Source organism: Lampetra planeri, chromosome 7, assembly GCF_965212315.1.
Source record: "Lampetra planeri chromosome 7, kcLamPlan1.2.h2, whole genome shotgun sequence".
Taxonomy (NCBI): Eukaryota; Metazoa; Chordata; class Hyperoartia; order Petromyzontiformes; family Petromyzontidae; genus Lampetra; species Lampetra planeri.
In genome coordinates, this window is record NC_136113.1 from 16,079,658 (window position 1) to 16,102,069 (window position 22,412).

The following is a 22,412-nucleotide window of genomic DNA, read 5'->3' on the forward strand; positions in this document are numbered from 1 at the left end:
TAACTCACCACCCTCAACGAACTACTCACCACAATCACCCACCAAACATTAACTACCCACCCACCCAGTTTAACACGGAGGCTTTCGCGACCAATACTATTCATGATAGTTTTTTTTTGTTTAGATCTGTAAATATACCCATCCACCAACCACCACCATCATTCAAAACTACCAATCATCCACATTATAGCTACCCACCACTGATTACCGCCAACCATTACTCACCCTCCAATCGTAAACCTGTCGGTTACAGACAACGGGTCACCGACCACCAACGCTGAGCCCAAAGCGACGAAGGCTCGTGCTGTAGCGCGTCTGTTGGGATCCGCACGGCGCCAGTGAGGTCGCGCACAATCCCATATCTGACATCACGGATCAAAATAAAGTGAAAGAATTTGAAACTGCTGTCTTGCGAGTCAAACGTGGACTTAAGACACACCTGAACAACACGCGCAAAAATGTAAGCTCAGCATGTACTCTGTAGAAGAAAAGAAAAACAGTCAACACGTTTGTTTCGTGAAAACTTTATCAAAATTGAAACATAAATAAAAGTTTGATTACAGGCACACGCATTGGTTTTTTTTCACACACACGCAACAAACAAACTGTAAACCGTTGTGAGCAAAACACGGTAACGATTACTCTTCTTCGAAACAAAAAAGAATGTAGACCAAGATGTGGCCAGTGTGTAGAACCCCTTGCATTGTGGTTCTACACTTCAGCCTGTATATGAAACATCACTTGCATAGATCATGGACATTGCTTTTAAAACAGCCGTCGCAGGCGAAGTTCGGTAACCAATGTGAGCCAATGGAATGTTTGTACGCTGGCGGGTGAAGCCAGTGGCGTATTGTGGTTGGCATGAGCCCTGGAGCAAGCAATGTAATGGGGCCCCTTGTCTGGAGCCCAGACTCATTCGGCCCATGGGTCGTGGTGCAAGCGCACCGCCTGCACACTCAATAGCTACATGGCTGGGTGAAACCATATAGCCTTCAAGTACCCCCCCTGTGTTAGATTGCCTTGCACAGAATGGACCCTGTGCTAAGACTGACTTGCACAAGCAATGGCTTAAGAGAAAACAATAGCAGAGGTGATTTCATGCATCGGCAGAAATACATTTTTCTCCAAAAACAATCAAACTATTTCCCATCGATCAGACCGATTAACTGTCAATAATCGACAAAACCCACCTCTGCCAATGCCTAAATTAGGATCAGTGCTTGAATATTATTGTGTAAAGCTATTAGAAGTGTTTTGTGTTAAGGCTGAGGTATGGAGAACCTGTCAGCATTGCCAGGAGTAATCATTCACATGTACAAAATTCACGAAGTAATATGTGTTTTGCTTTTAGTGCTATAAAAGAGGGATTATACACAGCCTCCTTATTCCCACACGGCACCGTGTGTGTTCAAACAACCTCCCGGCAAAACCCAATCCTGGAGCAACAACAGCACACAGAACACTCCATTCAAAACACTCACAGCCACGTGTGACTGATCAATCAGTTGGCTTTCCTGAGAAATGGGAGAGGCAGCCGCAAGCGGCAGCGGCGCACCGTAATCCACCACAGCTGTTCATATAACCCACGACCCCGCCGTGGTATTTCACAGCGACGAGGTTCTCAATGATGCTGCCAAATACAGTTGATGACGGCGAAGAGGTAAACCTTGCTAACGAACTGCATTAATGACTGGCGCAACGTACAACAATGGCTAACGTGGGATTCAGGGTTGGAGTCGTGGCGCAGTGGTCAGTGTTACGAGCCTTCCAACTCGAGTTAAGAGTTCTAAATGATATCAGATCCGGTCATAGCTACCCATTCCCACTCAACACCAAGTGATGAAGTATTGTGAGGCAAGACTAATGACCAGCACAGCCTGGAGAGGGGAGGTGAGGCTTTTATCTAGAAACTGACTGACAAAGAACTGTTATTTTATATTAATCAATGTTGCATTCAAACGAATATACCCAACCTGGTCCTTTGAAATATTGCTGTGCAGCGAACGGTGGTCTGAGGAGGGAGCTCCAGGGGGGAAAGCTTTTGTTGGCTACCCCCCCCCCCCCCATGAGCAGGGCTGGCACGTGTTCCTTATTTCACAGAATTTTCATTATTACGTGGCAATTTTAAATGCTTATCGGCAATGTAGCTTTGCAAAAAAAATTCGTAAAACAGCATTAGGCTAAGTCGCCGCATGGCAGATCAACGTTTCAAATTGACAAGCAATAATGCAAGACTTAAAAAAAATAAAGAAATGGCACGAAACCAGGGCGCAAACCTTTGGTCTCGCAATAATCTCTTAAATGCATCAAGACTGCTGCTGCGTGTGAAAGAACAGTATGCTGTGTGGACGTCAACTGCAATTACATGTTTGCCAATGTGATATAGCAAATAATGTGGTCTAACGCCAGTCACCATTAGTGCACCGGTAAAAACACTGCATCCTGAAAAATGCGGCACCAAATGCCAAAATTTTCACTGAAGGGAACCCAACACAAACACAACATTTAGGGCGGGAATCAGTGATGTCTAAAGTGATATGTGAATTGGGTGGCACAGGAGTCAGCGCACTGCACCATAAACCCAGCGACCTGAGTTCAATTCGTAGCCATGGCGAACATGAGTGTAGTGACATCTGAACCAGCCATGCACCCCCCCCCAGCCCGCTTTCATAGAGCCACATTGACCAATGTAGTCAAGTATGGTGAAGCAAGCCCCATGACCAACATGGGTGTGGGAGGCCTTACAACGATTGACACTGGATAGTATTTTGTTATCCTGATTAAACTGTTTAAATAGATGGATAAATGTCTAAAATGACGTCCATTGGTAGAAAAAAATGCCTTCAAGTGGCCAAACATTACTTTAATCCCTTTGTTGAGGGTGATTTGTAAAAGACGAATATGCTTTAATCCTCATGAATGAATGTCAACGAAACACGGTGCATTTAATTTTGGATGGAATATTTCTTGTACAGATCTTCCTTAACTTGCATCTCAATGCACATGTTTGCAGCTCAATCTATGTAACATTGCAGTGTTTCACGGTATGTAAACCAGGAGTGCAGGACTTTTTCCTTACACAGGGCTGAAGTAGGACTTTCAAATCCCTTTGGCGGGGGCCACACATGAACACACACCACAGTCGCTTCTATCGCTGATGCCCCTGCAGCGACAGAAGTTGACTGAACGAGCTGAAATCTGAAACAGTGTGCATTGCCAAGTTGGAAATATTTCCCTCAAGTACCCGATTTTTGTGGCTAAGATGTTCGCAGCGATGGATAAAAAATCTTTGTGGCCCATTTATAAGTGGGAGGCCTCATGTGGCCAAGGGTCATATTTCGTCAGCGGGCCATAGGTTCCTGACCCTTAGTCTTAAGTCCACAACAAGCACCATTGGCTGCCACTTCAAGTGCACTTCAAGTGTGCCTCAAGTGCACTTCGATCGCCTTTCAAACGCTCAACGCGACGTGGTCGTAGTACGACAGCGGCGCTGCCTGCGAGGCTCGGGGATCGCCGTGGGGGGCCCGACGTCGCCCCGAGGGAGCGCGACGTGCCCTACAGGGGCCCCGAGGGAGCACTACGTGCCCCGCAGGGACCCCTCGGATACGTCCTGCAGCGTGTCCTCGCTGCCGCTGTCCCCGGCCTCATTGCGCCGCCGTATCCCCGGCGCAGACGCGGGCACCTGCGCGTCACCGCTCGGCCGCCCGCCCACTTGCCGGGAGTCTCCTGCCACACGGACGTCCGGCACAGGTTGTCAGCACAGGGGCGGTGTTGGGGTTTGGCTCATTCTCGAGCCGTGCACTGCTTGTGCTTAAGCCAGGTGTATTTGCAGGGCTGCGGTCAAGCGTGTAATGATGGAAGGAGTCTACCCCCCCCCCCCATGCAGTGATTCCAGGAATTTTTACAATTCTGGTTCATGGTTCGATTCGAGAATCAATAGATTTTTTTTGTCTCAATGTTGCTGTATCATTTGCATTGTTTCTAATTGATTCGTATTTTTTGTGCAGTAGTTGGCTCCCATCGGCTAAATGTAACAGCATATATTATGCATGTAATGTGTGTGAGTAGCAAATAACAGATTCTCACAAAACGCACTTCAAGGCGCGCATCACAAGCGCAACGATCGCTTCTCACTCGGTGCGCCGTTTCACGCCGAGCTGCAAATCAAGGCAGCAATTTCAATCCTCCCCCCACCCCCCCCCCACCCCTCTTCGCAATCAAACAACCCAAGCAGAAAGCCTCGACAGTCAATTTAAGCAAAGCTAACCCAAGGGTTAACCTTTAAAACCTCTTGTGTTTCTCTGCCTGAGAGGGACGCTTAAATTTAATGTGAGCAGCGAGATGTTACGAGCGTAGAGCGGTGGTGGGGGTGGGGGGGGGGCCGTGCCTGCAGCGCCGTGCAGGTAGCGGCTGGGCTCCACCGCGGTGCGGCAAAGGTCCCCCGAGGCCAACTCCTCTGCTCCTGCGGAACGGAAACACAGTTCGTCCGTGACCGCCACAACCGTGGGACGCTACCAGAGCGCGAGCGCAGCTACTCGTTGACCCCGCTCGTTACTTTTGAACGATCGGCTAATTTTGCGCGGACGTAAAAAGATCCCGTGACAAAAGTTCGCAAGAGTCGTGCCTTTGTACTGCTGGTGTCACGACTAATTACGTGCAATCGCTAAAAAGGTCAATTTGTCACTTCCTGAATGTTTTTCTTCGACCAAATGCCCGTTGTGCCAAGCTGCAGAGGATTGTCCCGAGACAAAACAAGACAAAGCTTAGGATCCAGATAATTAAGGCAATTATTCTAATTGTGAGGTAAAGCATTTCGCAACCTTCGTTAGGCCGCATGGTTCACCGGAGGAAAGCAATTTGGAGCTCACAGGTCAAGCTGATGATAAACTGTTACAAAAAACGGAGCAAACGGGGTGTTTTGCAAGTTGTGAATGATCTCAACTGCACCTTGGCCTTGCCCTCACCACGCAAGTCTGGAACCTCACACGGTCAATCAAACACTGCCGGCGAGCCGGGGAACGCTCGCAAATCCCCAGGACACTATCCCAGAAGACCCACGGTGGGTGCGGTCAACTGAGCTCACTTGAGTGGAAGGTTATGAATTACCATCGATGATGTAACCAACTGCGGAAGCTCATTTAAAACAAGCTCTGTGAGCACAATGTGAAAATATACATTATGGTTTAGCCTGTAGAACTCATTTAAAACGAGTTAAGTGAGCAATACAACAACATGTGCAATGGTATCTTAAATTCAGAAGGGAGGCAACTGATGGACTTCATTGGTAAAGTAAGAAAGCACAAATATAAAACTCAAAAGTTTTCTATTAACATAGTTTTATTTAAAAATATATACAGTAGGCTGATGTCTTGGGGAATAGCCCTCCTTCAGAGCAGGCAGTAGAGATAATTCCTTGTTACATATTACTCTCTGTTCGAAGACGGGGCATTGTCCAAAAATATATTCCCGCTATATATATGTTCCTGTGTGAAGGTAGTATCAGGGCTCATGAAAAAAAAACGTATTTGCTCAATGCATGTAGACTAATAAACGATAATAATAATAAATGCAGACAGTTTAATCACGTAGCCACGTGTTCCGTTATAGGCACGTGATGACCGTTACATTGATCAATTAGATTTGTTAAATCACCTTATTTTTGTATACCAAATAGATTATATCATTCTACAGTCGAGTTCTCATCTAACCATCAGCATAACATTTGCAGAGCTCAAGTCACATTTAAATGCTAATGATGCAACAGAAAAAAATCCCTTACAAACATAAAAAATCAATTACCTTTAACACCACGAGTGGATTTTTCAAAGGAAACCTGAATCAATGAACTATCGTCATCAAAGAGAACTCGCTGATGAACTGACCAGATGTGGCGGCGGCCGTCTCCTCTCGCCGTCCCACGTGGATGACTCTGCTTCTGGGCAGCTCTCGAGGCTGACAAACGAAAAACGCGGTCAGCGCTCAGGCGCGGCCAAGTCAACAAACGTTCACGGCACCGGTGGGACGGGTGGGACGGGTGGGACGGGTGGGACGGATGGGACGGGTGGGACGGGTGGGACGATGCGCCCGTCCTACCCGCGCCACAGGGGGCTGCCGCTCGGGGCTGCGTTGCCTCGGCCGTCGAGTGCCGCTCGATCGAGAGCCCAGGTCCCGCAGCGACATGGGCCCCACGCTGCCGGCGCCGTCCTCGGGGCCCACCCCTGCTGGCGGTACCACGGGCGGCCGGAATGCAGAAAGAAATTCAAGCGCGTCGCTCAATCTCCAGCGTAACATAAACATCTTCATTGAATGTGCACGTTTTGTCCAAATAAGCTCGGGTTGCTTGACCATGGAGTGGTTCAACCTGCCCATAATATTTACACGTTGTTATTTAATCCCCTGTGCAGCTAATTGATTTCAGGCCTGCCATCAATTTTGTAGTTGCTAACAATCTTTTGCCAGGATGAATCCCAAAAGACCAGTGGTATATATTAGGGTACGGTAGAAGCCTTCTTAAAACAAACTTTGGGGCAATTTCTTTGCAATGATCCTACATTCCGTTTCAGAGGAGCAAACTGTGTGAATTAAAAACTCGTCACTGGACTATGTCTACTTCGAGGGAATGTTTCGTGCAAACAAGTTTATTGTCTTCTACTTTTTATCAGAGAGAGCAGAAGTCCGGGGGTGAGTGCACTGTGCTATGAAACCAGCAAGAATCACGACTAACACCACCAGTGGCTAGTGACATCTAAACTAACATGCGCTGACTAGCATGGTAAAGCATGGTCAAACAACCCCTAAGACTGACGTTGCATGGGAAGGCCTTCATCCAGAAATGTATCGTTATTATTTATGCAAGACCATATGTACTATTTTTACAAATCAGCTGTGCGTCACCATCACCCATGGTCAATCCACTGCCAGATGAAAGCCTCGCCAAGCCATCGCAATCTCTCACAGCCCTGCGAACTCTCCATTTCATAATTCTGCTTATACATTTCAAATTCGTGGCTAACGTTTTGGTCGCTGGCACCAAGTATTGATGATGGTGCTGGTGGCAGTGAGCAGCTGGCAGTGCCCACCGTCTGAGCCATGCTCGCCGGGCGAGCGTCTCCCCGCGCCGCGCGCCTGGCGCGCGGTAGCGACGCCGTAGCGCGAGTGCCCCGTCATGACGGTCTCCGCAGCGGTCGTCAGCTTGGGCCTCTGGCCCTCGCTCAGCTCCCCAACACTCCCCTCGTCCTCTTCGTCGTCCGGGCTCTATCACAGCGTAGGAGCAAGCGCACGCACAGTGCACGCACGCATGCACGCGGACTGATGGGATCCCTGGGCCGACGAAAGTGTTCGCTCCACCGAGGAGCCAACAGTTGTGTACGTTTGTAAATATGTATGCTGAACTTCTTTCGCACCGTACGTAGCCAACCGTGCTAATCGGAGGTACAGAGCTGGTGCCTTTGCAACCGATAGTCCTTTGGTCAACTATGGACATTGCATAGTATGTTGTATTAAATAGTGTGCATGTAAAATATAAAAAAGCTTGCTGTTCGCATTCAACACAATGTTTTTAATGTTCGTTATTATGTCATGTTTATTTATTTCCCCTTGATTTGTAATACATTGCGTTATAGGCGTCACGCCATGAGATGAAAAAAAGTGCATTAAAAAAAATGTTAATGTCTGATCGCCGCAATATGCCAAATTAGTTGGAAATCCCAATTTAATATTATATTTTTCCAAGCAGTTATCGGTGGCTAGCCTGAGACACTCAATGTGTTATGAGTGGCTACCTGGATTCAATCCCAGGATCTCAGTCGTGCAAGGTCAGTGGTCTGACCCCTAAGTCACTCAAGCCTACGTTTCTAAGTGGCGTCAGCCTCTCTCGGTGAATGTGAGATGGGATGGCACAACGTGCGGTGCTCTCACCGCCCGTCACTCGCACTTGGCGGAAGCCGCCTACCTCTGGCCGGTAGTGTATAGGGAAGCCTTCCACTGGCTTCTGCTTCGTGCTGACCATCATGGAGAGCACGGGGTCCCTGTGAGCTCCCCAGGGTGGCTGTCTGACCACCTGACCTTCACTCGGAGGATCGAAGTCCTGTAAGACACGAGCGGACGTCTCAAATGTTTGGCTCAGAGCAGCAGCTACGAGCACATGCGCCAATCCTTTGGGTCTCATCAGCGCTGCAACAGCTGTGCCCAAGCCAAACAAAAAATGTTCAACGATGCCCACAAACAAGGTGCGGCCCTTTACACAGTGGAGACCATAAACAAAGTGGCCTTTACTGTTAATACAAAATCACCATTAGAAGGCTCGTGAAGATAAAGCCAATATAGTGTCACGCATGGCACGCACCTCAAGTGTGACGGACACACTGTGCACGCACACCCTTTATATGAAGCTCAATGAATGGTTTCCCATTAGAGGACGTACATTGTTCACAATTTATACATTAGAGTGCTGTGAAGGCAATCCCAATTAAAATGAGGTTTTACTACTTGCACCACCTCTTTAGGGGCAGGCAGTTTACATTACCAGAGAGGTGACAGATGCAATGCTGCCTTTTAGTGTTGATTTTCCAGTTCAGTTTGCAAGGCTTTAACAGCCAGTAAAGGCATCCCATAAAATGCTTTCCAATGGGGTTGCCCACACCCCCGCATCCACCATAGACTCCTCGAACCAGCAGCAAGAAAAGCCAGACATGTTTACACTTTGTTCTGGCTTTGCACAGAGGCAGACCGTTTGCCAAACGTCTCATGGACAGGCCGAAATGGCTCACAGCTGGCAAGGATGGGGCTCAGACAAATAACTCGTGCTTCCGGACATAACGGTATCCTTGCTTTCACTTGAGGCTTGTGACCAACGTGCATATTGTTGTTATTATTAGCCGTGCGTGTCAGTCACTTCTGTTTGCAATAATACATGACAAATCCCATTCTAAACAAATGCGCGGCACATTTTTCCAAAAGTGCCACAGTCAAGAAAGAGCACAGAGAAGGGGCGGCCGGGGAAGAGTTTCCCTCTCGAAGGAGCGTTTCCTTCTGGATGGCGAGTCTCTGGAAATACTATCTGCAATGTCAGGGGAGGTTTCAGTCACAGTGGTGATTTGACAGGAAGCAGCATTAACAGACGTCCACCAGAATCAATCCCAATTCCGGCTGACAAGCGCTCCCTGAAGCGGAGAGGGGATTCGTGCAAGCACTGCACTCTTAACGGCAGTGACCGTGGCAGCAATATTATTTATTTATTATTGCATCAGTGGCTGTTGCAGAAATATAGTTGACTTATTTACTTATTTACTATTGCGGCGGTGACTGTGGCAGCAATGTTGCCGCACTCGCCATCTGTCGTGGTAAATGAGCAACACAACGTGGCATAAATGGTGGATGGAATTCCGCATTCGATGTAGATGGTAACTCGAATGCGGCTTAAACGTTCTCAGTGCCCAACTCTTCTGCGCACATGTGAGTTCCTCCACACCCGTTACCCTCAACCGAACCCTGCCATATTGGAGTTTAGTATGAGCATTGGTATCACTATTCGCCTTCCTTTCATAAATTTCACTTGTGCATTTCTGCACTCGGATTATATAAGAATTGGTCGTTGACTAAATATTTTATGAGGCCATTCATTTCTAGTTCACTTACTTCGCGATTAAGCTGCGTGCACTCGTTTACAAGGCTCCAATGTTACGGGAAGGCCGATTCGACCATCTTGAGCAAATTGTAACAAATCACAAAGTAAATAAATAACCGCACCACAGCTGCATGGATTGCACGGTGTAACCAGGAGTACTCGACGGCCCCGAATGCATTGTGAGAGGGTGTTTGTGGCCGGCCTGGCAGTAACAATAATGACCCTGCCCCACCGGTAACGGCCCTTTTACTGCTCGGGGGACCAAAGTGGGGAGTTTGGAGGGGCACTTCAAAGCACCGCAGCCAAAATAAACTCCTGTTTGCTCAGGGGGCTTCCGGAGGGTTTAGTATCAGCTGGGGAGGGGAGACAGATGGAGAGGGCCTGTGCCCAGCGAGCCACCGGTAGCGCGCTGGCCTGCCAGCCCGAGGTGCATCGCACCCCCGATTGGCACGGTTGGCTACATATGGTGCGAAAGAAGTTCAACGTACATACGTACATGCATCATTGTCACTACGTGACTGTTTTATGTATGTATGTTAAACTCATTTCGCACCTTACGCAGCCAACAGTGTTAATCGGAGGTGCGGGGGAAAGGACAACAAACTAAACACAAAAAGCAGGTGATGGTGTCGTGAGCATGCCTTCATCCAGCAATGGATTGACCTATGCTGATGATGACATGCCCTAGTTGGGTGCAGCGGTGGTGTTGTTGGTCGCGTACTGCGCTGTGTATCTGGTGATGTCATAACATCAGTGGTGAGTGATATCCGAACTCGTCGAGGGCCACCCTTCACCAACCAGCACGGCGAAATATGGTTCAGACAACCTCCGTGACCAACATAGCATGGGGAGGCCTTCGTTCACTTGGCCCTAGGCGACGTGGAGGAGCAATCGATCATCAACGTGGTGTCCCTACCATTGTGTGTGTCAATTGCTCTCGTTGTCGCCCACCACGACTCCAGCAGGTGGGTGGAGGGCTATTCCGAGTGGCTACCGGTCTTAAATTACTTGATTGGTATCCAAACAGTTTATTTTCTCCCACTGAACAGGATGCACCTGGGTGATATTAACCAACCAAGGAGAGAGAGCAATGCTTTAGAAATAAAATCGTAAAGATCCATCGATCAAAACAGATGTCAGTTTAACACTAGGCTTTCGCGACAAATATCATCCATACGAGGTTTTTTTGGGTTAGATAGTGTAAATATATATATAAATAGATGGATATGTGCACGACACTTGCATCGAGTCACGTATGTAAAAGCTAATTCTGTCTGATGTATGCAATTTCTATGATAATTACATTTAGAGCAGTGGAGTAAACAATACTATATAAACAAGACAGTACATTTTAAAATCTCGCTGTGCGAGTTGATTAATTGTCATAAATGAATCGTCACATGGCTAATCATGAGCTCGTGATCAAAGGCAACGGCCGGCTTGTGCATAGCTGTGCTCTTTAGACGTGTGCCATGTTCCCCCCCCACCCCCGTCAGCTCTGATGAGTCCGGTGTGCCTGATGATGCCGTCAATGTCGCTGGTAATGCCATCCAGAACGACAGGACGTTGCATTGTATGATGTGAGGGAGGATGTGAAATAAAACTATTTCGTGTAAATTTTTTTAAAAAGAATGTTAGCCATGCGTGTTCATCACTCGCCCCCTGGTGGACAAGCTGCGGAACGATCAGCTGACAGCTCAAACATGAAGGTGGCAAGAAAATGCCATCTGGTCGGATGATAAAATGCATACAATTATTACTATGCCAAACTAAATACGCGGCTTGTTAACCAATTTGTTATTCGTATACTCAACCTGAATACATTCCCCTTGAGAGTGTCCTATTTCAAGACAACACGTGAGAGAATTATCCATTCCATCACCGTGCATCCCACTCCAGCTGTTGAGACTGATACACCGTTAGTGGGCCGCAATCCGTGAGATTGTTTCATATTTTGTTGTATCAAAACGTACGGATCCGCGCATGCCAGAGCGGAGTGCATCATGGACAACAATTCTCTCGTGTCATTTGCCACATGTTTGGTTATTTTTCACTTCAATGTTTACAAGTAGACGTGCTATTAAAACAAAACTATTGTTTTTGTTTAGTTTAAACCTTGCTTGGGAAAAGCAGCAAGTCATTTCACCGAATGTGCCCTGGACAAATGAGCAACCAAACGATGAACGGCTCGACGCTCTGAGCGCGCGGCGCGAGCCCACCGGGCGATATCTACCGGGCATGGCGTGGTTAACGCCACGGCCAAACCCGCCAGGCGACTCGATGGATTACCAGAATCAGGGGGTCGCGATTCCATTCAATAATTTATTACCTTTGTCTTGTTTTGACCGTCCATCTCATTTGCCTCGTTTCTTGATGGCTTAATTTCTGTCTCGTTTATTCCATCTCATTCACTTAATGAGCCAGGTTCGTGTAGAATTTGCACGAACATTAAATAGTCCATTCTTACCCGCACGATTTGATGCGTGTGCATCGCGAGCATAACAACGTGAATGGATCGATGATGAAACGTGACAAGCCGACTATCCACCGTGTTTGCCACATTCAAGAGCTCGGTCCAGCAGAGGGCGCCAGCACTTTATTGAAATAGCTGACACTGGACACGTGGTGGGGAGGAGGAGAGGGACAATAGCACACGATTACCAAAACATGTGTCGCGCTGGTGATTTACCATGTCTTGCACGTCGTGTAAGGTGTTGGAGAGGTGGGGCACACCATTCACCAAAGTGACTCCTTCCTCTGCCAGGGCTACGGGCAGAAACAGAAACGTAACAACAAAAGAACGGTCACTGCAGGTAACGAACACAACCAGGTAGGGCTTCCATTTCAAAGTTGTTCGCACAAATTTTAACCTCACACAAGGCAGCTGCGCAACAGTTTATCCCACTACTCTTAGGACCTATGATGCTTGGCTGATTTGGTGTAAATGCTGAAGGAATACGTTGTGAGATGCATTTACATAGAATATTAAGAATTTCAAATGAGTAATTTTACAGTGACCCACCTGAATTTGATTTCCAGCCACAGCTAACATCTATGGCGAGTGATAACTGAACCGATCCTGCACCCCCCCCATTCACCAACCCCCACTGACCAGCGTGGTGAAGTATGGTCAATCAATCCCCATGACCAACATGGCATGGGGAGGCCTTCATGCATATGTTAAAAACTAAAACTATATATATATAAAAAAAAAAATTTTGCCAGGTAAGGCCCACTGAGCTCTATAGTTCTTTTTCAGAAGCAGCCTGGCGACAATGATAGCTCAACGAAGTGGCTTATCATCTAGAAACTTATAGTTGCCAAATATTCTAAACGCATGTTTCTAAATGAGGAGGGAAAAACCGGAGGAACCGCAGAAGAATCCACGCGACCACGGGGAGATCATGCAAACTCCACATATATAGGCGTCAGGGTTGGCGAGGGAGATAGGATCTCGCCACCATGGCGAAGCTGATTAACACACACACACGCTTATAGACATCAGAGGCACTGCTATGGCATTGCATAAAAGCCACGATTCTCTTGAAATTCGAAACAAAGGTCACCGATCGAATGATCGCGTTATTGGGAGATGGATGCGGACGGTGACACGGGGATCCGAGCGTGCCGTGCGCACGAGGTGACGTGGCGTGCCGGGAGAGCGCGCGGGCACCTTGGGCCGCCAGGATGCGGTTGTAGCTGACCAGGATCTCGCCGTCCGAAAAGTTTCTGTCGCCGGTTTCCGTCTCGGTGATGGAGATGAGCGAGCTGCTGGGGGTGTTTTCCCGTGGCAGCGGCGAGCGTGGGGACAGCGAGGGGGACAGCGGCGGCGGCGGCGTTGGCGACCGCGTCACGGGGACCGGGCTGGGCACTGGGGGCCCCACCAGACTTGTGGGCTCCTCCTCGCGCTGCACCGACATCACCCTGTGCCCACAACAGACAAAGATCCCCCGTGTAGGCTTTAACAGACTGTCGGGGCAAGTGCTGTTAGCGAGTAGCGCCTATGAAGGCCGGCATGGCACATGAGGGGGTGGGAGGCCAGCACCGCGACCAGCTGGCCACGTTTGTTTCCCTAACACACGCACACACAGGAGCACAATGTCTGTGGCGTACACATACGCTTGTAGTCGCCGTACATGGATAGCGAAGTTGGGAAGATTGGTCAAATAAGTAAATAAAGTGACGATAAAATGTTTTTTCGTTTCTTCGTTCAGATATAAATGGCAACCACCTCCAAATTCCACGGTGAGACACGATTTGTAAAATAATTGCTTGGCCTGACGACTTCAAAAGTAGTTTTGGTTTGTCATCTTCTGACGCCATGCTCTGATACAAGATGGTGCGCTGCTATCTGGGAGAGTTCCAAATGGAACTGTATACATCTCGTGACATGATGCCCCGAGTCCAATCGTCATACAATCCGGGGATGAACAACAAACAAGAGAGGCACGAGCAGAACGCTGCAATTTCTGTAAAAACGCCTCCGCTCGTGACACCAGAGGGCGCCCCGACACCACGCTCCGTGTAAGTCTCTTCCACACTGCGCAACATTTCACTGCCATGAGATGCATCTCAATGCAGTGCCAAAGACTTCTCGCTACAAAAAAGGAGGTTCATTTTAGAACGGCGAGAAGTTGGTTTCTTGGTAACAGTAACAATGCTGTGAGAGCAACGGAACGGGAGGTGTCCATTGCCCCGGGGGCTCGGAGGACAGAAGCCCACGGTGGTTTCTTGCTCAGAAGGACCTCACGGATCAGCGAGATTCCCCCCCACCTCGTGATCATACCAACGTGGGATCACGGGTAATACGGGTGACGCCGAGCTGCTGACGACACTCACACGGGCGGGCGACGCGGCGACTCTTTGGGCCGCGGGCTCGGGTTCTCCTCTTCCAGGGGCAGCTCTGCGTCCCCCCAGGGGTTGGCAGTCGGCAGGGGCTCGGGGGTGGGGGCCCTCGCAGAGGCCGGAGGGGACGGGCTGGGCGCCGGCGTGGCGACCGCCACAATCGTCACCGGCAATGGGCCCTCTGCCGCGCGTGATCACGGGGGGGGAGGGGGGGGTGGTACGATGGTTAGTGCCCTGCACGACGAACCTGCACTGCAATGGTGAGTGATGTCAGATCACTTCCTGCATTCCCTCCCCAGCCTTTACCCACTCACGCTGACCAGTGTGGTGAAATATGGTCAAAACACCCCCATGGTCCGTACGATGTGGAAAGGCCTTTATCGAAAAGTATCACGTAGGTATAAAATAAAATAAATCACGTTCCGGGCGCAACACAAGCGTCTATCACCACCTGATGATGGATGCTTGTGTTGCGCCCGAAACATCGTGATTTATTTTATTTTATACCTACGTGACTTTACCGAAAGAACCAAAGAGTATGGATTCCTGCAGTCACGAAAACTTCAAATCAACATTATCTTGAGAATGGCTGGAATTATTTTTTATTGTTTTATTCATTCACCCAACAACCAAATTATAACCGGATGTTTAAGCCTGATTGGAGACTGCCTGGGAATGCCAGGCATTGTACTCTTGGTTTGCAAGGGAGCCAGGAGATGTTAGCACAGAAATAGCTGAATGAATCTAATTCTGTGGAGCTTTCGCTGTTATCTCCTCGTATGTGTGGGTTTTCTCCAAGTACTCTGGCTTCTTCCAACATGCCAAGCACACATTTAATGGACTTGGCCGAACATCTCAATGCAAAACCTTCCAGAAAATTGATATTGAGAGAAAGTGGGGTTTTAATTGGTAAATAAAGGTTATCGTTATTCTCTGGTGATATACCGTGTGTGCCATAATTTTGTACCCATCCATTCTTTACTAAGCCTTGGCATTACGTCCACCACTTTTAACACAAATGTGCATGTCAGACAATTGATTAGTATGCTTTGGTGACCAATTGTTATGTGTGCAATTTACACTTAAACAGTGACGTGTACTTAATGAATACTGATAATTATGGGAAAGAGTGTATATCATAAAATGAAATTGACCTTGAAAACAACAAAACACAGGAGGCAAACAAGCTCTCTGGACATCGCTATAAAGAAGGGCCTTGCTGTCCGGTTAGGGCTGGATCGTAACAGGAACGGGTGATACTTTGCCAAACTGGTCGTGTAATTCCACCCGCCGTATTCATCAGACTTTGAGTAGATCATACGTGCCAGAAATCTGAGCGATAATGAAACAGTAGAATACACAACCTGCGTAGTATCCTAGCAATGGCACCGGTGTGAGACCCTGGCCAGGTGAACGCAGCATGCTCGCCAGGCGATATGCGATGCCCTGCCTGGCCGTGCGCACGATACCCAACCTTAGGGTTACGCAAACACTGACCTTGTGCCAACTCTGGGCCAGTCGGGATGCCCTCCGACTCCTCCGACTCTGAGAGGGACGTGTGCGGCGTCGGCACCGGCGTGCGAACGCGAGGTGCATCCGCGCGCGCGTCCGGCGAGGGCACGCGGGGAGGGGTGTGCTGGGGGGTGGGCAGCGGCGTGGGCACCATGCGGGGCTGGGGCGCGACACGAACGTTCAAGTAGGTTACCAGCGGCGGTGTCGGACCGGCGGGGTCGTGAGCGTCTCATAACACTGCGCCCGCCCGCCCCCCCTCCACCCCAACCCTCACCGCTCAAATGTGTCACTCGTGCCAAGCTGCGACGTGGCCTGCCGGGAGCAGCTTAGGAAAATGAAACGAGTAAGTCGCTTCCAGACACCACGATTTCATTCCTGCCAGTGACTTGTGGAGGGAAGATGAGAAAGGCAGAGAACCAGTGACCACCAGATGGCAGCGTTGGAGCAGGAATGGGCAGCGTTTGCCGCCCTCTGGATTTAATCACCGCAGCCAATGACAGAAACAGGATGTGAGCCTGGCCCCGCGTGTGAGCGGGGTTGTGCATAACCTGCTCGTCACGAGGAATACTAATTCTTTTCGCGCAGCCACTGCCACTGGCTGCAATGTCTCCCTCCAGGGGTTTGGCTCCCTGCTGCCCATCGCTCGTGAAATATGCGTTGTGATTTGGAGGCTTTTTAAGATTCCCATCCAGCAAACGTGTATTCATACCATCAAATTTAAATGCGGTCAAACCTGCAGGTAATTTTCCAAATTAATCTCCAGAATATAGCCGTAAGCAGTGGCTAGAACAGGATGACGATGCTCAATGTTGCAATCGGTCCTCGCTGAGATAATGAGAGCTGACGTAATTTACTTAGTGGATGCAATCTGACACGAACAATTGTGCAAGGTGTCACGTGTTTAACCTGGTGTTAAATTCACGGAAAATATATCCCCGCTTCCCGATTAATTACATGACATTACCAATGCATATGGAGTAACTTTGTATTCCACTCACCAATACGGTACCTTACATATTAATATCACTTACAATTGTGTACACTGATGTACCATATGTAAATCTACAGATAAAATGTAAAGGTGCAGGCCTGAAATTGCTCACGCCTAGCAGACGGGCCTCCGCTAGAGCGAACTCAAGAGGGTATTTGGTCTATTCTTCCACGTTGACCAGACGTGTTGGAAAGAGGTAGGCATACTCACACTTTAGCTCACTACATGCGCCCTGCAGTTCGACTCACTGTGTGTGAACCCATTTGTATCGCTTGGTGGGCAGAGGCGGGAAGATGTAAAAAAAAAACTCGCCCCGTTGTTTCGACTGCCGCCCCCCGGAATATGGAATCGAATCGGCGACGTCTGGATTGCAAGTCGCGTCTGCTCACCATTAAACCGCGGGCGGCTCTCATATAAAACTATAGAGCTCCGAAAATAAAACACTCGCACAAAGTGACGGAAAAAGGAACAGTGGCTCATTAAAAAAAAAGTCTAGTTTTGCAATGAAATTGTAACAACCCTACCCAATTGATGTCTGGCTCTACAATGCCACCAGACACACGCCTCTTGCAATATACACTCTCAGAGCCAGCAATTACACCCGTCATGGCTCTAACGCAGGCTGGAACACGCTGTGCTACAATGAACACTGCAGCGGGAGTGGAAAAACAGAGAAACCTTGTCTTAGAAACAGAGAAACCTTGTCTTATTACAACCTTGTTACGGCACCATGTTTTTGATCAGTTTTGGGCTGCTCATTTCTCTCCCCACTTTTTTTTGTCACGTTTTAATATGCATTTTTATTTAATTTTACACCTTTGTGAGAAAAAAAAAACCTTTTTCTCACTTGGCTTGGATGGAAATCTATAGCTATGAATGAGGGTTTTTTTTAGACGTAGGTGATGACACGAAAAGAAATGCCTTTTCAAAAACGATAAAATCATAACAGTAAGATTCCCAGAAAACACGTCAATGTAATTAGGCTTTTCAGATTATTCATAGGTTGACAAAAAAATACATTGGAATTCAGAATTTTAAAAACAAGTGAATATGTAAATATGTTTATCTGTCATCCTAAAATCATCATTAGAATGCAGGGATAGACAGAGACATGCAGATGAGGCACGAGCTCACATATTATTACCCCGGTGTTTAATTTATTTGATAAGGAAGATAAAGCACTAACATTAGAGGCTAAACTGGCGAGCGTTAATTCATGCTACTATCTCACGAAAGGGGAGGAAAAAGCTAGAGTCGGTATAACACTGTGGTGCCGGTCTAATAAAAAACATAATTGACTTCATGGTGAATGCAGAGTTATGATTTGCTGTAACTCATGGCTAGGGTTAGGGCTACGACTTGCCCTGGACAGGAATAAACACTGGCACTGGGTAATGGTTAATGCTGCTAGGAATTTAATAATTCAACGCCCCCTTGCAATTCCATGAATTGTCACGACTCGGGTTGTTATTTTATTCAACAATCAATGCTTTTGTTATCACTGCAGTGAATGCAGCATCTCCCGTGACTGCGTGTCTTGGTCACATGAACCGATTGTAATGCACACGAAGTAAAAATAATCCACCCTTACGTGATTTGGTGCACGTATCGTGAGCGCAATAATCAATTTTAATTCACGTGCCTAGTTGATAATAAATCCATGGCCAAATAAATACAACACAAGACGTGTTCCCCGCTCAGTGAGCAGAAGGAGAGAAACGCGTGGAGCGGTGGTCACCGCGGCGTTTGCGCCGTACCGGTGAGCGCGCTCGTGGGGGCGACCGGGCCGCCTGCCTCGCCGGCCCCGCGTCGGGACGCTGACCCAGGGTGACGGCGACGACCTCGGCCAGCGATTCGGCCACCAGCGCCCGCACGAGATCCGAGTCCACGGGGAGCCCCGCGTCCACAAACAGCTGCAGGCCCCCACCGCCCGCTGCCTCCACTGCAAAGACAAAGAGCCCCCGTATAGCCTAAACAGACTGTTGGGGCAAGGGCCATATTTTCACACCACACCAGGTACTTATTTGAGACTCAGTTGACCTAAGGGATGCCCGGGACCGATTCAGATAATCGTCACTTGTGTTGGCCGTGAGTGGGAATCGAACATGGGTTGCCGGGTTCGTAGTGCAGCGCACGCGCACACATGCACCCAAGTCAAGAGCCGCATGGCTCACAGGGCTATACCTAATTAATAAAACTGAAAACTGAGTTTCTGATCGTATACCAACCTTGATAGGTGCTCACTAACAGCACGTACCCCAATAGCCTCTGTAGGCTATGTAGGCTGATGAGACATTGAATGTCAAAACCGGTCCAGAGTTTGCTTGTATTAAACCAATGGCCTCTCTAAAGTGATGTCTTAATTGTGGAGAAACAAATACGAGGAGGCGTACTGTCCATTAATTTATTTTGTGACATATATTTTCTCCACGACGCTTCACGATTATTTTGTGTTCCTGTACAATAGATCCGGCAAACACCATCCACTCGGTCAAAGTGAAAAGGGGCGGGGGGAAGGGTACTAAACTCCGCTGTATATTTTGGAAATTAAGCATTTTTGTGGAACAAAATAGATCGGGGCAAAGAGCTTTTGGGCACGTGTCTCCTCCAGCAGCGGTGACGGGGCAGGAGGGTCCAGCGATGAAACACTTTCCCGCCACTAAAGAATGCACCCCTTTACAGCAGCGAGAGCAAACAATCTTAAGAATCCTGCAACTGCGCACTTAAGGAACTGCTGAGTCGGCAAACAGAGAGGGCATTTGTTAGTGCTGTGGGGGTGTGGGTCCAGAGTGTGTTTGCATACAAGGGTGTGTGTGCAGCGCTCGGGGCAGGTCAAGAAGAAGCCGATTGTTAACACTTCAGAAGGATCAATAGAAATCCATGGAGACGCCAACTTGCTTTGACAAAAAACACACATGCTTACACTATCAGCAAAAAACTTTCTTTTGCAGAGATTAATTGTAACAAACGTGCATTTCCACTTCACATAAATAATTTTACAGTCGAGTGAAAATTTAAAGATGTTTATGAAATTACCCTCAGCACAGCAGTTTTACATCAAAACAAAGCAACCGGGCATACCGATCATTCCACAAACTTGTCTGCAAGTCAGCAGCTCTTGGGCTGGAAGAGAGAGATATTTATAGACCACACCATCCACTTCCCAGAATCGAGCAATCCTCATTCCCAGAAATTGGGAATCGATTCTGCGCTTCACTAATAAGTTACGATTGCCCCGGTGCCATTACCGATGTCAGATCCATACGGCCGGCCCTCCTCACTCTCCGACTCGGAGGCCTCCTCCTGCTGCCGCTGCCGTTGGAGACGGGGCAGCAGCTCGGTCACGACACGAGCCATCAGCTCCTGCTCCACCCTAAACCCCAACAGACACACGAGGGGCGACCGAGATGGGGCACGAGAGTGGGAGGACGTGGTCCCGCACACAAAAAAAACGCAGGTGTGACCTTGGGCTGCGTCGCTTCGTGCCGGGCCGTAAACATCCCCGTGCGCACGTGCGTTTCTCTGACGCCACTTCAAGCCACCGGGTGAACAGAGTACTCCAGTAAGCCACGCAGGACTAAAACCGTCGCTCCTTCTGTTTCCATAACAGAGGCGTTCGACCATGACCCTGTCCCTGCACGATGCAGGTTCATGTTTACAGTGGGCACCAGATAAATATGGGCAAACAGGAAAATGCCACGCGGTCAACGCGCTCGCCGTAAAAACCAGGAAGTATCTGCAACCGCCCCCCTCTTATATCTACGGAAAGTTACTAAAGCTGTAGAGTAAATGTGAGAGACCACGGTGACACCGTTGAAAGAAGCACGCGGTCGTCCGTGAGCCTCACAGTCCAAATCATTCATTTCACATTTATCCGCAAATAAAGCAGGAAAACACAATGTCTCTCTGTAACTATTTTCATCGGGGTGCCTTTTGCAAAGGACAGCATTAATCTCTAAGGGTCTTGGTTTACTAAAGGTCACTGAACGGAACTTTGGTGAACAGCACCGCGTGAAGAATTGCAGTAGACTGCCGGCGACGGCCACAAGGTTGTGTCGAGGCTGCGCCACAGACAGGAAGGGCCCCACTGTACCATATGAGCAGCTGGCCGTGCGTTGGGTCCCGCTGACGCAGTTTCAACTCAACGTCCACCCGCGGGGTCACAGGAGCCGGGGCCCTGTACGGGAAGCTGGGGGCCCCCGTGGGATCCACGTCAGACTCGGCATAGCCATTCAGCTCAATGATTGGGCCGTCAGAGAACTCCTCCTCTGCCTCAATTCCCTAGAATGATACAAATGAAGAATAACATTTTTTTTTTACTCACCGAATATATTATTACCGTGAATATTTTTCCCCACGTGAAAAGTAATTGAAATGCGTGCAAGCGATGTTGAAGTAAAAGCAGACATCGGTCATATTTCAGTGTTGCCCTACAGGAAAACTTGCCACTCAATACAGTACAATAGTCTACTTACTATGCCCTGGCCCTATTAACTCAAATGTTCTCGGAAATTGAATATTAAGCGTGGCATTTATTACGTTAAAACACCATGGTGATTCATTTCTTGAAATAACAAGGTTTCAAAATTAGTTTGACATAGAAAATACTGCCACGTATATCCCTCATCGTGCTGCTTTGCGCTATTGACATTTTTCACAAGCCGATGTGAATCACGTTGACGCCAGATGCCTGTAGACGAGTCATGAAGGGAGAAGCGCTGCCCGCAGAGGGTTCGCTGAACATTCAAGGCACATCTGTATTCCATCGCTATCGCTAGGTTAACCCGTGTCATGAATTTGTTCCACACTTCTTATACGGGTATCGGTCTTATCTCGCCCACGGGGGGGGGGGGGGGGAAACCCTTTAAAAATGTCAATGGTTTTAACGACATTTCAAAAGTTTATTTCAGTTGCTCTATTTTCCCTTTTGGATGTACAGAATGCATCGTTGTACGAGCGGGCAATGGCAGGAACCCCTGTGGAGGCTTTGGGAAAGGTGAACTTGAGAGGAGTTCGCATCCAAAACACCGTCGCGCCATTGGGCTTCCACCGATCCCGCTAACCTGGAATACCAATGAAGCCGAAACAAAACACCCCCTCTTCTTTGTGCCCGAGAGCCACAGTTTGGCATCAATCGCCTGCCCCGGCTGGTCTCGAGGGAGGCCCAGGGCAGGGGCAGGAGGTGGCGGCGGCAGGATGGTGGTGGTGGTGGTGCCGGCAGCCCGGGGGGGGGGGGGCGGGGAAATGGCATCGGTGGAAGGAAAAAAAAACAACAACCCGCTTTGGTGAGGCTTGTCCCATGAAACCGCAGAAAATGGAATTCGGAAAAAATAAAGAGGCTTTCATTTTTTTGTTTCTGGCAGAGGGAATTGGCTCTGAATGGTGGGTTGTTTGCCACCCCGAAGTTGAATCGCACTCTCATTCAAAGACTACCAAAAA

General features: G+C 48.5%; 1 protein-coding gene across 3 annotated transcripts in view; it reads right to left on the reverse strand.

Annotated features, from left to right (window-relative positions):
- Positions 1-508: 508 nt before the first annotated feature.
- Positions 509-22,412, reverse strand: part of KIAA0586 (KIAA0586 ortholog) — a 187,257-nt gene continuing 165,353 nt past the window's right edge. For all 3 annotated transcript variants that reach the window (XM_078596548.1, XM_078596549.1, XM_078596547.1), the window contains 13 exons: positions 21,067-21,254; positions 20,222-20,346; positions 18,731-18,915; positions 15,968-16,142; positions 14,465-14,651; positions 13,299-13,549; positions 12,315-12,391; positions 7,952-8,086; positions 7,080-7,254; positions 6,094-6,218; positions 5,883-5,952; positions 4,388-4,462; positions 509-3,726 (listed from right to left, as the gene is read on the reverse strand). In XM_078596548.1, coding sequence (XP_078452674.1) covers positions 3,578-3,726; positions 4,388-4,462; positions 5,883-5,952; positions 6,094-6,218; positions 7,080-7,254; positions 7,952-8,086; positions 12,315-12,391; positions 13,299-13,549; positions 14,465-14,651; positions 15,968-16,142; positions 18,731-18,915; positions 20,222-20,346; positions 21,067-21,254 — 1,917 coding nt within the window. In that variant the 3' untranslated portion in view covers positions 509-3,577. The remainder of the gene's footprint in view (positions 3,727-4,387; positions 4,463-5,882; positions 5,953-6,093; positions 6,219-7,079; positions 7,255-7,951; positions 8,087-12,314; positions 12,392-13,298; positions 13,550-14,464; positions 14,652-15,967; positions 16,143-18,730; positions 18,916-20,221; positions 20,347-21,066; positions 21,255-22,412) is intronic.